The sequence below is a fragment of the Triticum dicoccoides genome, chromosome 5B, assembly GCF_002162155.2.
Source record: "Triticum dicoccoides isolate Atlit2015 ecotype Zavitan chromosome 5B, WEW_v2.0, whole genome shotgun sequence".
NCBI classification, from domain to species: domain Eukaryota; kingdom Viridiplantae; phylum Streptophyta; class Magnoliopsida; order Poales; family Poaceae; genus Triticum; species Triticum dicoccoides.
Window position 1 is genome coordinate 462091757 of NC_041389.1, and position 14218 is coordinate 462105974.

At 46.8% G+C, this 14218-nt stretch overlaps 2 protein-coding genes across 3 annotated transcripts; both read right to left on the minus strand.

Moving 5' to 3' along the window:
- Positions 1-4444: 4444 nt before the first annotated feature.
- LOC119310821 lies at positions 4445-8298 on the minus strand. Of its 2 annotated transcripts, XM_037586441.1 has the most exons (7): positions 8212-8298; positions 7933-8042; positions 6957-7292; positions 6498-6694; positions 6158-6398; positions 5876-6037; positions 4445-5782 (listed from the first exon to the last, which is right to left on the minus strand). In XM_037586441.1, exons 1-7 carry the CDS (start codon positions 8234-8236, stop codon positions 5357-5359), a joined length of 1497 nt encoding a protein of 498 aa, XP_037442338.1. In that variant the 5' UTR covers positions 8237-8298; the 3' UTR covers positions 4445-5356. The 2 variants fall into 2 exon arrangements, with proteins under 2 accessions (XP_037442338.1, XP_037442337.1); XM_037586440.1 differs by having other exon boundaries at positions 6158-6694.
- A 1340-nt stretch (positions 8299-9638) lies between these two features.
- Positions 9639-12444, minus strand: LOC119309743 (putative ubiquitin-conjugating enzyme E2 38). Its single transcript, XM_037585674.1, has 6 exons — positions 12436-12444; positions 11924-12334; positions 11780-11843; positions 11308-11447; positions 10916-11227; positions 9639-9992 (listed from the first exon to the last, which is right to left on the minus strand). The coding sequence occupies exons 1-6, from the start codon at positions 12442-12444 to the stop codon at positions 9666-9668; spliced, it is 1263 nt and encodes a 420-aa protein (XP_037441571.1). The 3' UTR covers positions 9639-9665.
- Between the last annotated feature and the right edge of the window lie 1774 nt (positions 12445-14218).

A 14218-nucleotide genomic window follows, 5' to 3' on the forward strand; every position in this document is an offset into this window, starting at 1 on the left:
GGCGGCTGGCCATTCCCCTCTCGGGTCATGCCGGCGCGGGGGCGGTGCAGCGTCGCGGGGCGCTCCTAGGCGGCGGGGGGGGTTCTCTGTCGTGGTCGCAGGTGATCTGATGGGCGGTGGCACTGCCGTTAGCGGTCGAGTGACACGGTGGCGCGATCTCAGCCCAGATCTGAACCCTTCGGGCCCCATCTGGGTCTGGGTGGCCCGGCAGCAGGGAGGGTCATCGGCGTGGCTTCCGAGAGGTGGGGAGTGGCGATGTGCGGGAGGATGCTGGTGGCGCTGGCGCGGCCCTGCTGCAGCGTGGCCGGCGTGGCTTTGCAGGCTTGATTTTGGCCTGGTATGCCCTGCTGGCGCGCCCGGACAACGACCACGACGGTGCCGGGGGCACGGGCCTCCCGCATGATAGCGGTGGAGGTAGTTGTTGGAAATATGCCCTAGAGGCAATAATAAATTAGTTATTATTATATTTCCTTGTTCATGATAATCGTTTATTATCCATGCTATAATTGTATTGATAGGAAACTCAGATACATGTGTGGATACATAGACAACATCATGTCCCTAGTAAGCCTCTAGTTGACTAGCTCGTTGATCAATAGATGGTTACGGTTTCCTGACCATGGACATTGGATGTCATTGATAACGGGATCACATCATTAGGAGAATGATGTGATGGACAAGACCCAATCCTAAGCCTAGCACAGAGATCGTGTAGTTCGTATGCTAAAGCTTTTTTAATGTCAAGTATCTTTTCCTTAGACCATGAGATTGTGCAACTCCCGGATACTGTAGGAATGCTTTGGGTGTACCAAACGTCACAACGTAACTGGGTGGCTATAAAGGTGCACTACAGGTATCTCCGAAAGTGTCTGTTGGGTTGACACGAATCGAGACTGGGATTTGTCACTCCGTGTAAACGGAGAGGTATCTCTGGGCCCACTCGGTAGGACATCATCATAATGTGCACAATGTGACCAAGGGGTTGATCACGGGATGATGTGTTACGGAACGAGTAAAGAGACTTGCCGGTAACGAGATTGAACAAGGTATCGGTATACCGACGATCGAATCTCGGGCAAGTACAATACCGTTAGACAAAGGGAATTGTATACGGGATTGATTGAGCCCTTGACATCGTGGTTCATCCGATGAGATCATCGTGGAACATGTGGGAGCCAACATGGGTATCCAGATCCCGCTGTTGGTTATTGACCGGAGAACGTCTCGGTCATGTCTACATGTCTCCCGAACCCGTAGGGTCTACACACTTAAGGTTCGATGACGCTAGGGTTATAAAGGAAGTTTGTATGTGTTTGCCGAATGTTGTTCGGAGTCCCGGATGAGATCCCGGACGTCACGAGGAGTTCCAGAATGGTCCGGAGGTAAAGATTTATAAATGGAAAGTTGTTGTTCGGGTTCCGGGAAAAGTTCGGGTTTTTTCGGTATTGTACCGGGAAGCTTCCAGAAGGTTCCGGAGGATTCCGGAGGGGTCCGGAGGTCCGGAAATTGTTCCACCACGTCCAATACAGCGGCATGGGCTGTATGGGGGCGCCCTAGCCTTAATGGGCCAGGGGCACCAGCCCCCCCAAGGCCCATGCGCATGGGAGAGGGGAAACCCTAAGGGGGAGGGCCTCCACTTGACTTGGGAGGCACTCCTCCCCCCCTTGGCCGCCGCCCCCTCCTCAGATTGGATCTGAGGGGGCAGGCCCCCCTCTCCCTTGCCCCTATATATATGTGGGGGGTGGGAGGGCAGCCGCAACCCAAGTTCTGGCGCAGCCCTCCCCTCTCCCAAGTCCTCCTCCTCTCCCGCGGTGCTTGGCGAAGCCCTGCAGGATTGCCATGCTCCTCCATCACCACCACGCCGTTTGTGCTGCTGCTGGATGGAGTCTTCCTCAACCTCTCCCTCTCTCCTTGCTGGATCAAGGCATGGGAGATGTCACCGGGCTGTACGTGTGTTGAACGCGGAGGTGCCGTTCGTTCGGCACTAGGATCTCCGGTGATTTGGATCACGACGAGTACGACTCCTTCAACCCCGTTCTCTTGAACGCTTCCGCTTAGCGATCTACAAGGGTATGTAGATGCACTCTCCTTCCCCTCGTTGCTGGTTTCTCCATAGATAAATCTTGGTGACACGTAGAAAAATTTTGAATTTCTGCTACGTTCCCCAACAGTAGTTCCTTCCCGCGCAGCTCCGGTGCTTCTACTCCCGTCGCCTGGTGTGTCTCTATCCGACCTCTTGGCCTCGTTGTGGTCATCTCAGCGAGGCGGCGTGGGTGGTGTCAAGACCGCAGTGGCGCATGCTGCTGGACCGTGAGGTGGCTGGTTGGCTCCGGCCCAGTTGGGCAGTGGGGTTTGGAGTGCGGGAGAAACCCTTGCCGGTTCTTTCGGCTCTGATGCGGTGACACCCGTGGGTGCCGTCATTCCTTCCTGGAGGGTGTCGGAGGTATCCATCCCCCACTCCCTTTCGCGTGTCGGGGGAAACCCTAGGACACGTCCGGGCAGCAGTGTCGTCGACGTTGCATTCCTTCTGGAGGTGCTGCTTGGTACGCGGCGGATCAGAGCCTTGGTCTGTGATGGGTCGATTCCGTAGGGCGCAGCGTGGCGGATCATCCGTGCTTTGTCGAGATGCCGTTGTTGGCATTTGTATCTTCTTCTTTGTCAATTCTCTTTTCTTTTGGGCTTGTTGCGCTACTCGCCCCAGTAATTGCTATGTGATCAGTGTTGGTTGCTTTGTAATACAAAGCGGGAGGAAATCCTTTTTTGGTATCACAACGATCGTATCACTTACAAGGAAGGAGATCAACTCATCTGATGGCGAATCCATCCATACACTAGAAGTAGAGTACTTAGCTAGTTTAGCTAGTTCATGAGCAGCTTGATTACAATCTTTATTACATTGCTCAAATAAGACATGGTTAAAATCTAACTTCATGAAGAAACAGTCATCGATAATGGCACTTGCTACTGAATTCGAGGCACCTTCATTAAGATCATTGACAACCCCTTCATTACTCAAGCGGGAGTATGTGTGAAGTCCAGTCTGAATCTATCTGCTATTGCTTCAGCCGTGAAAGCATCATAACAAGAATTCAATCTTTCGTTTGTAGCGGCAATAAATTTTCTAGTGTGATCGCGGATAATTGCACCGACGACACCACTTACTTTATTAATCATCGCAAAACACTTAATGAGTGATAGATTGAATAATGTAAGAGGAAGGGTCATATACCCAATTAAAAGATAAATGGTTCTCGTAACAATTTTGCTAGTTTGTGGACAGTGCCGTTGGCTTCCCGCATGTAGTGTTACCTATTGGCAGGGTGTTCTCCATGAGTAACCGATCTTCTGATCCGCCAGAGGTACCAGACCAAAATTAATATAATTTCAGACAAACCCACAAGTGGCATGCCAAGAAAATGCCCCTCCGACGAATAATTAGCTCTTTCAACACAGATGATCCGATCTTCCACAAACGAAGCATTAACAGTGACAGATCAAGAAATTTTCATAGTTCACTATCTGGGTAACACTCGAAGAAAAGATGCATCAAATCTTCAGGGAACAGATGGCAAATAGGAAATTGTCCATCATTACCAATATGCTGGTTACCAAGAGTTAGACTTCACTTGGGATAGCACTGTGCATGACCTTTCATATAATTTTTCACCTTTCCAGGAACTGCAAACTTCCATATCTTATGCCAAAATAGGATTAGTACCACTGGAGGGCGAAGACATATTACCAAATTGGTGTCTCTACTCAACGTGATACGCAAATTTTACAGAGAACGTTCCAGACCGGTTATAGTGTCATGCCACAAAATCATCAAAACCATTTGGACCGAGGAATCCTCAGAATTCTGGAAGCATCAACAGGTGAAAATATTGAGTAGATCAGGTTCTCCTCCGATTGCCCTGAAATAGGATCAATTAAGTCTGACACCTTGCTAACCAGAATACCTCCCCTCAATGTCAGAATTTTTCTATTTGGACTAGAGGCAGTCCATGGATCCCTCCAAATATCAATAGATTCTCCATCTCAACTCTTCAAATGCATCCCCTTCTAAAGTCTGGATACCATCAAATATACTTTGCAATGTATGATGAGCCTTTTTTCGGATCCGCTTCAAGAATGCTTTGGTTTGGATAATATTTGGCCTTCAAAATCCTTGCGCATAGTGAATCATGATTAAAATAATGATAACCCCTATATCCAAGTCCTTCATGTTTCTTAGGAAACAAAGTTTTCACCATGCAAACTAATGCATTTTTCTGTGTAGTCAATTTGTTAATGTACACGTACAGTAGCCATCAAAATATGTCATCTAGTTGCAATCCACCCCAACTCCCACCCCTAGCCACCTCTGCAAAAGTGTTCCTACAAGTCACTGCCTCATCCCCCTCCTTTTCCTTGTCCGGCGGCCTTGTCGACGGCAAGAGGAGTAGGGACCAGTCCGTCTTGTATCCTATTTCTTAGGCTTTTGTTTCCCTGACGACGTCGACGATGTAGTGGCAGCGATGGCGTGTTGGAATAAGGTCTCTATGGTCTCTGCCTACCTCGATGCCCAATCCGGCGCCTACGAAGGCATGTGAGAGTCTGTGTCCCCAGACTATTGACTCCTTTTAGATCTTGGCAGACGATGTGTCATTCAAGGAGAGATATTGGCTGGCTATTGGTGCGGCGACTATGGCATCTTCTTTCGTGTTGTTCTGTGGCATGGTCTAGCTTCTAGAACCCTCTGAACTGATGGTGATCGATTGCAAGTGTGTATTGCGTTGAGTGATGCTCCAACTGATGTTGCTTCAGCCATTTGTAGATCTCGTCTCAAGGAGCCAGTGACTATTGCAGTCTTCAAATCCTGGTACAACAAGGGGTCTTTGCAGATGTCCCTTTTCTTTACTGTCTAGTAATAGGAGGAAGAAGAAGGCTAGTATGATTTCCAATGATATTGATCAGATCTAAGGGTGTCTTTTCTTTAATAAAATGTATCTCCTCCCCGTTTCATCTTTGCAGCAATGGAGGAACTCAATGATGACAAGCCTGTACTATGGTCGTCTTCATATCCAGGGAGACTTTCTAAGCCAGCAAAGTCTGTAGCCTAGTGCGTGCTCAAACCATGAAACCTCCCGCTCACCGGCTCTGCCTGTGTCCTGTGTCTAAAGCTCTGTTCTGCAAAGGAGGCAAGTAGCATATTCACAGTTTGATCACAACGATATGTGTATTAGTATTACATAACAGAACACTCACAATTATGTTCGTTTTACAAAAATAAATAAATAAACCATGGCCTATGTAATTTTTCAACATTCAAACAATAGATTCAAGTTACGAGATCCTATCAACGCAACATTTAACATTACCAGAAAATATAATTGCCATAACTTTGTTCATGCGATTTTATAGCATAGCGACGGCTGCTGAGCTTGTTAACATTTAGCTTGACTGTAGAGGGAACTTTCCCCACAATGTATCTTTCGATAGCCCTGAGCCCTCTATAGCCTTCGTCGAGCATACGCCAGTTTAACACTGTGTAGCATCTAGCGATTCCGTCGTCAAAAGTCCTATCAAGGTCTTCAGAGCCATTATCACATATGGTGTCCAACGTAAGGCACTCGAGTGATGTTGCATTCTCAAGAATATGACAGGTTAGCTCGACCATGCTCTTTGCAGCGCAGAAGCCCTTGATCGTCACATTCTTGATGTTGCCATGCTGGTGTTCAGGCATCTGCCTCAGATGCAGGTCTCCGGAAATCAATTCATGCCTTACGCTAGCCTGTAATACCTGTGTGCATTGGAAGAACATGCATGCTACAGTTAGTAGTTCCTCTACATGCAGATGCTGATATCATTGTAAACTTGAGGAGAAGTGACTTACAGCCAAGATAAAATTCTCCAAGACAGGACAAGCATCCAGAAAAGAAACGAGAGAAAAATAATCGTAGCCTGGGGAAAAGCCCTTCATCCCTCGATCATGAAGAAAAATACGCAAGTTCTTGAGGTAGAGGAATTTGACAGGCAAGATTGGCGTATTGAAAACCTGCATAGATATGTCAAGGATATGTTATAATTGCTGCCATATGAATAATGTGTGATGATGAAATCTATTGCTAGCCATCCTTTCAAAGTACTAATGAAAAAACAACTTGGGGATTTTTACCTCCCCGGTCGATTCTAGGCTGAGGGTTTCAAGATTTGGCATAATGGACGGAAGCTTGGCACGAGCATAATGAACGAGGTTAGATTCGTAACAATCCTGCATTTGGAGGTCCTTCACTTGCAGTACATCTCCAACTGGAACTTTCTCTGGTTGGCTATCGATGCGAACAATCCAAAGATTTGGAGCTTTATTTTCTATCACTTTTAGAGCTACGCACTGTAGCACCGCCAGGCAGTTGAGCCTGTGTAGCAGGCAAGGTATCTTCAGGTGAATGACGTTACCGCATTTAGTGAGATTCAGCTCCTCCATAGCAAAAGAATTAGAAAGGAAGCACCCTAACTCATCTCCTGTAATGTCCACCTTAAACAGATGCAGCCTTGTCAAGCGAGCAAGTCCGGCAACAGGGTGGAAGGCACAACTGGCGAGGTGAAGATGTCGAATCGAGTTTCCACTCCCGTTGGAAAAAACTGAGCAGGGGAAGTTGTAAGACACCCATTCGTACCCGTAGTGAGGCCCGTATTTGTACTTTCTCCGGTGCTGTCGTTTTAGGCAAGAATAGAGTCAAACATTTCAAATTTTGACTACTAATATCTACACAAATAGTTGGATTGAATAATTCAAAAATCATACTATCATATATGTGAACTTGTCTCGACAAATACCTCCACGGTACCAGAATTTTATTGGATATTATATAAACATAATGTAATAAAAATTGATGGTCAAAGTAGTACTAGTATTTAGGATGGCATTGATGTCCAGAACAATAGCTTTCAGAAGACGAGAGAAAGTAGTATACCATTGGTACTGAAAGTACGACTTCTTCAATCCCCGGAGTAACTGCAATCTGAAGCCACCTGTTCAGATCACGAATGTTGAAACCAGAACCACAGTGATGAAGCTTGAATGTCTTCACACCAACGCCCGAGTGTTTTTTCAAAACGCGGTAAACTCTGTTTTGGAAAGTTCGTGCAAGTTCAGGTTTTCGACATGCATTTCCAGCCAGGCCGAGTGTTTCCTCTGTGAAGGTGAGGTTGGGACGGCGTGTCCAGGAACTTAACAACGCGCGAGATACACAACCAGCTCGAGCAGCATCCCGCAGGGGCAGCAAGGAAAGGATACGATCCCATATGTCCTGCATACACATGAATGGGAGAAGGGTTAACATTCAAATTGTGGAGGCGAGCCGATCCTTCAACTAGGGGAAATAGGACGATATGAAGTTGACATGACACGCCAGGTGCTCAGTGCATTGTGTGCTAGAACATTACAGAGTAACGTAGCCCAACAGAATGCCAATGTGGTAGGCACATTAAGAATTACATTGAGAAGTATTCTTTCCCCGACAGTGTCACTGGTTGGCAATATCACACACACACACACACACACACACACATGCTATTCTTTACTTGTTTGTAGACAGCATAATAGATCCTCTAGTGGGAACTAAGAAACTAGAAAAAATTCACCTGTATTTATTACTTGTTCCTAGAAAGCATGTTGCAGTAAAACCTTGAACAATCCAGTAACACTTTTGCTCAAGTTCATGAAAAGTTAAATCTTCAATTCTGAAACTCTGAAAGTGCTTCTAAGCTCTCTAAGAAGATACACATTATTATCCTGAACTACTTTTCCACAACTAAGATTTAGCCAGTAGCATAGTTCAAACGATTAGTCAAATCGAGTAGTCGGAAGTTGGATCAGTCCCAGCGACGACAAAGCTAAGTTACATTGTTTAGCTACAAAAATCATGGGCGTTTTATAGGCGGACGCACCTCTGGAAGCTCTGGCACTGAATGCCTCCTCCTTTTGGAGGCTTGACGAGCATCGTCTTCTTGTTGACAGGGCGAGCGCTTTCTCTTGGCCACCGGCGCAATCGACGTACCTGCAGCACACCGTCCATGGATGGTCATGGATAGTGCGGACATTGACATGAGTTGACAAGAAAACCCCAGGCCTCATGCCACGCATGTTCAGTACCATCTCCAACAGGGGCATGTTTGCACAAGATCAGAACGTAGACGCGATGAGGGGAGCGAGAGGCGGCAGCTTACCACGACGGGATCGGGTCAGCCCCATGGTACCACGGCGGCGGCGGCGGCGCGGCGATACCTCCTGGGGTCGGCGCCTCCCTTGCTCGCTCGCTCGCTCTATCTATTCTAGGGTCGACAGGAGATAAGTTTTTTTTTTTAGATAATACACGAGAACTACCGAGCAGGCCTCTAACTACACGGGCCGTAGCCCGACAGCAAGTTCGCACAGAATACAGCCCATCCAACAAAAGGCCGGCGCCTGGAAGCCCGTCACCTCTTTGAGGCCCTCGCCGTCGGCCGTCGTCTTCCTCGGCTCCGTCCGGCGTGGCTGCGTGGTGCGCGAGCCTCAGCTCCTTCCGCCTCCACCACCCCTGCCCCGTTCTGCCCGAGTTCCCGCCCCGCCCTCACGCCTCTCGCCGCCTCGATCCTCGCGGCCTACCTCCTCGTGCTTCCGGCGTATTATCGTCTTCCTCCCTGCCGGATTTGCTCGATCTGGAGACCCAAATCCGAAGGTGCGAATCTCCCGTTCCCTCTGGTGCTTAATGTTAATTGTTCATCAATAGCAGGTTGGTTGTTCTTGTTCATCAACGTGCATTTCGAGCATACATTGCTCTTGGCCTCCAGCGTTAGAGTTTACGTGTGCGGTGGGCTTTTGAGTACATCAAGTAAGCTGTGGCTAGTCGCTAGGTGACTTTGTGGCTGCCAATTGCTACCATAACGTTGTGCAGAAAGGGGTCCGTGGTAGCATAGAGCTCGGTTTTATGGTGACTGGTTGGCCGCTCATGCTCGAAATGTTTATGATTTGGGAGGGGAATTCAGTTGTAGTAGCACATCAGGTGAGACCTTCACACGGATAACTTGAATTGCGTATGCAGTTTCTTTATAGCATATTCTTTCAAGTATGTGCTCAACATGTTGGAACTAGTAATTTGATATATTCAGATAGGGACCTTTCTTCGTTCCATCAGAGCTCAAATAGAGGGATAATTTGCCAATGGTTTGGATGATGTGTTCATTGTGCAATGGTAGGTGGTACGGGAGCATTGAACGATTCTAAGCTGACACAGCGCAACAACATTACAAAGATTGGTAGCACTAATCACTAATCAGCTTGCCACTCACCAACTGACACTGACATTACCTGTTGATTCCTACATTGGCATCTAGGATTAATTGTTGGGAGGATCTCATCAACAACTAAATCGCAACAGTATGCACATGTCAGCTCAGCCTGGCATGTAACTCATGAGCAAACGGTATTCAAAAGCTACCATATATATGGAACCAAGCGTCAGCACGCCAGTACTGTAGATGTCCATCTGAAACCATCATCTTTGGACCTGTATGGCAAAAGGCGAAAAAAGAGCTATCTACATAGCATTCCTCTAGTTAGGCAAGAAACGAAATCAGCATCATTTTATGGAATCACTTCACTGTGGAACCGCAGATATCTGCTGCTGCTTCAGCTGGTTCCTTCAAGCAGCAGCAGGCTGGCTCTTCTTCAGCTTCTTCTTTTTTTGACGCGGCTTCTTTGACTTCTCAGCACAGAACTTCTTGGTGTCAGCACCCTCCATATTGAATTCCACCAGGAGCTCTTGAAAGAGAACCTTTGTGTCGGCCTTGAAGGATGCGGTTCGTCGACCTGCACCTGCACGCACATTTGCATTTTCCAGCTCCTTGCCCTCATCGTCCTCATCAGGAACTACGGACCCAACTTCGTTACCTTCCATGTAATATTTGCATGCAGCCAGAATTGCATGGCCACGTTCACGAAAGTGGCCGGCAACAAGACCTTCAAAGTGCTGAAACAAGCAGAGCAACAACCAGATTAAGCCTCTTAGTCCACTGCACCCTACTGAAGATAACAATTAGTACCATATTACAACAATTAGTACCATATTACAACCAAATTAAGTGCCAGATTGTGGTTGTTGTTCTGTGCAACACTGGGAAAGTTAGATATGAAATCTAGCAACCTTTACCAATCCTAGCAAGATTTCACTGTTATGGCTCCAAAATGTATTACTCGTGACTACTATTATATCCAAACCGGTGTTAGTTCCCTTAGCTACCATAAAATTCTCATCCTTCTTACTTGGCGTGGTTTCAGGGTAACACAAAAACAGAGTACAAACTAATGTCCAGGAGGTGGAAGATCTTTTATCCCATATGAATCCATCATGGTTCAAATGTGCTCAAGGTTCCCACAGTTAGTGACGTTTTCTCTAGAGAAACATCCACCATTCAACTGTGAACTCAGGCAGAAGTTCATTTTTCAACCTGAACTCAAACCATTTGATTCACATCCTCAAACTGTAGAGATGGATGATGCTACATGTCAACATGTGCACCACATCACTGCCATGTCGCAAGTTCTGTTTACTGATCATTTTCTACCAAAACAATTTCTTCCATTTCTGGCAAAAAGCTTTTTTAGTGTATCTTTGTTCCTGGCTATGAAATGGCAGACATGTGGCGTCCATTTGTGGAACCACCCAAGGGCAACAATCGGATGGTTTGAATAATTTGATCTTGCAGTTAAAAGTTGAAAACGCGAACTTCTGCTACAGTTAGCATTGAAAGTTAGATCTGTTCTCGATCTATCCTTCCTGTCTAACAACATCAACATGCAGCAAGTTATATTTTAGACGAATCTTTGCAACCATGGGCACTCATGCACTCGTGTCGGGAACTGCAAGAGCTTGATAATTATGCAGTATGTTACCTGTGGAGGCCTACGAAGTGAGTACAGCATTGTCCTACATGAGTGCTGAAATGCTGTATCATTATACTCCAAGGACCTCCTCTGTCCATTAGCATCGTTGACTTCGGTCTTGTATCCTGGCTCATTGAAGTATGGCTTTTCATTCAATATGAGACCTTGAATGGATATCAGCACTTGTAGCATGCTTGAGTGAGCTGAGTTCCAGTTCTCACAGCCGTTACCATGCCAGGTTCCCAGGAGGCTAAGGCAGACTGTTCCACAATCATACAGATTTGGATTAAGCCGAAGTCCTCCAGAATGATAGTATACCACCTGCAAAGGCACCAGAACAGGTATTTAAATCAAATTATGAGAATACATCAAATAAGAAGTTATTAGATGTCAGTACTTACTGGGGGAGTCGCTGGATAACTAGCAGTGAATTGAGCATCAAAGAAGAAAAGGCCATCATGGTAGGGTGTTCCCTGAGGCCCAATGATTACAGCCCTGAGAAGGTCCATTCTATTTTCCGAAACACGGACATATATGGACGCTGCACACAGAATAATAGTCCATGAAAATAGTACATCAATGTGCATTTCTAAACCGTAGTAATTTCAACAGAGGAGATTCAGCAGCCTTTCTATAACTGTGTAGGTGAAAGTAAATAATACAACGGTGAGTTTAAATACACATAAAACCATTGACAATAGAGCTTTCTTCAGCAAGACGACATATGCCCAAATTTGCACAAATTTTGAAGCAACACTGAGTAGGAGAAATGGGTGGTTCAAATTAGATCCCGAGTGTGCTACAAAATATGTATCTTTCACTTGAGGGAAGCATTTAAGCACATATTTAGAATTCCTATTGGAAATAGCTGACCTGGTAAATTGTTCTCCAGGAGTTTCCAATCATGCTGAATTCTTTTTGTCCACTCTTTCCCTGTCTGAAGTGAAGTTAAACAAAGAAATAAGTGTCCGGTTGGAAAAGAAGGTGCCAAGTAAAGCAATATGCATAAGATTTTACCTTTCCAACAGGATTACTGGCATAATGATGATCAGAGAAATCTTTAATAATGTCAAACTGTTTAAAAAACTTGTATTTCTTGCCAATTTCATCCTCTATTTCTGACATTGACTTAAAATTGTCAGGCCCGTCATCAGTTACAGCTTTCTGCACCAATGGTACACTAGCCTCCGCACCTGGAGGCAGATATAAATCGTCAAATTTATAATCCAGTTGTTGATATAAGTCAATCTCATCAAATTCATAATGAGGCCCTTCAACGCCATTCACATAGCAGCCTTCATCTTCGTCATACACATAAGAATCCCATTCCTCGAATTCACACGAGTCAAAATTCTGTAGCTCAGCTTCAGATGCTTCGACAGTATCAATTTCTGTATACGATCCAACTTTATCACTGGATGAAGATCCCTGTAAAGTACATCAATCTAGTTGTAAACAAAGACAAGATTTTCAACAGTAAATACAAACTTGAATCCACCGAGGTGTTCTTGTAATATTAGTTACATAACAAGATCCATTGCTTCGGTGCCAGCATTAGACATGTAGTATATGGCCTGAGCAATCCACAATGTTTTTCCAACAAAGTATCCATAAGACCTTTTTGGAAACAAAATAACTAGCAAAAAATGCAACTAATGCCCCCAAAACGCAGACATTGCGGTCCTAATGTCTAGCATATATAATCCCAGATGTCCTGCATATACGCCAGGGTATGTAATAAGATTTAACATTGGAATTATCGGATCCTTTTTCTAGGAGGCTAATAGGAGCATATGGGAATGAGAGTAACATTACACGCCAGGTGCTCTATGCAATGTGTGCTAGTACATTACATACTTAAATAGCGCAACATAATGATTGTAGTATGTAAAATAAGAATTACATTGAGAAGTGTCCTTTCCCTGACAGTATTCACAAAATAAATAAATAATAAATTTACCTGCAGGTGTTCGTAGAAAGCATAATAGACGCTCTAGTGGGAATCCAGGAAAATTGTGCAGCGGGAGCATGTAATCTATTTTTTCTGGAGGAAATCTAGTTGCAATGAAAACTTGAACAATGTAGTGAACTACTCCATCCGTTTCTAAATACTCCCTCCGTTCCAAAATAGATGACTCAACTTTATACTAATTTTAGTATAAAGTTAATCAGGGCCGTACCCGAGAAAATGAGGGCCCTGTGCCAAATCAAAAATTAGGCCTTTGATAAAATCGTTGGCAATTAGGAAAACAATTCTCAAAGCAGAATTATTATAATAGGGGGTGTACCAAAGCAAAGTCCATGCATGTATCTTGTTGTTGCGTAGTTGAAGTACATCTTATTTTACCGAAAAAGGGTTGCCCCCCGCTTTATATTATAAAGCCACGACCACACGAAACAAATGCTGGGGCCTCAGCACAAGCAAGCCCAAAAGAAACAAAAAAGGAACTGAAGAGAAAAAAATGCCAACAATGGCGGATCAACGAAAACGATGAGGACCCGCAACCGCCGCGCCCACCGGATAAGACCACCGCGCTCCTAGCACTCCGGACCGCCGCATACCAAACAACACCCTCAAGAAGGATCGCGACGATGACGACGCTGTTGCCCGGACATGTCCTAGGGTTACCCCCGGTACGCAAGGGGTGAGGTGGAAGGGGTATGCCCGACGCCCTTCAGGAAGGCACGGCGGCGCCCACGAGCGTCACCGCGTCGGTGCCGGCCCTGCCGACAAGGATTTCTCCCGACCACCAACCAACCACGACCCCAGACGATCCATTCCGCGCCACCAAACACACCGCCCACCAACTTGCGCCACCACGATCGAGCAGTCTCCATCGCCGTCTCACCATGGCAAACGAAACGGGACCGACGGAAACAAGACGACGCAACCGGGAACCAGGAGCGGCAACATCAGCAGCCTCGCGGGAGGGGACATCCTCCACCACCCCCGGCGGGATCCGGCCGGACACAGCACAGGGGCAAACCGGGCCACCCCCGGCCCAGCCAAACCCGAAACGGGCTCGCGAAGCCCCCGTCGCCGCGCTGCAGAACGCGAGCCACCGTCGCCACCACTCCCCGCACGAGTCATGCCCCCAACCCGCCGGAGACGCCGCAAGAAGATCAAGCCAGGCCCGCCCAGACCCAGATCGAGCCTAAAAGGGCCCAGATCTGGGCCGGGAAGGCCCGCCGCTAGCCACCGCGCCGCCCCGCCGCCAAGCAGCCGCGCCACCGCCCGCACGCCACCCAGCACTGCGCCGCCAAGGGAGCCGCGCCGCCGCCGGATCCATAGTCGCCGAGGAGCACCCCCGC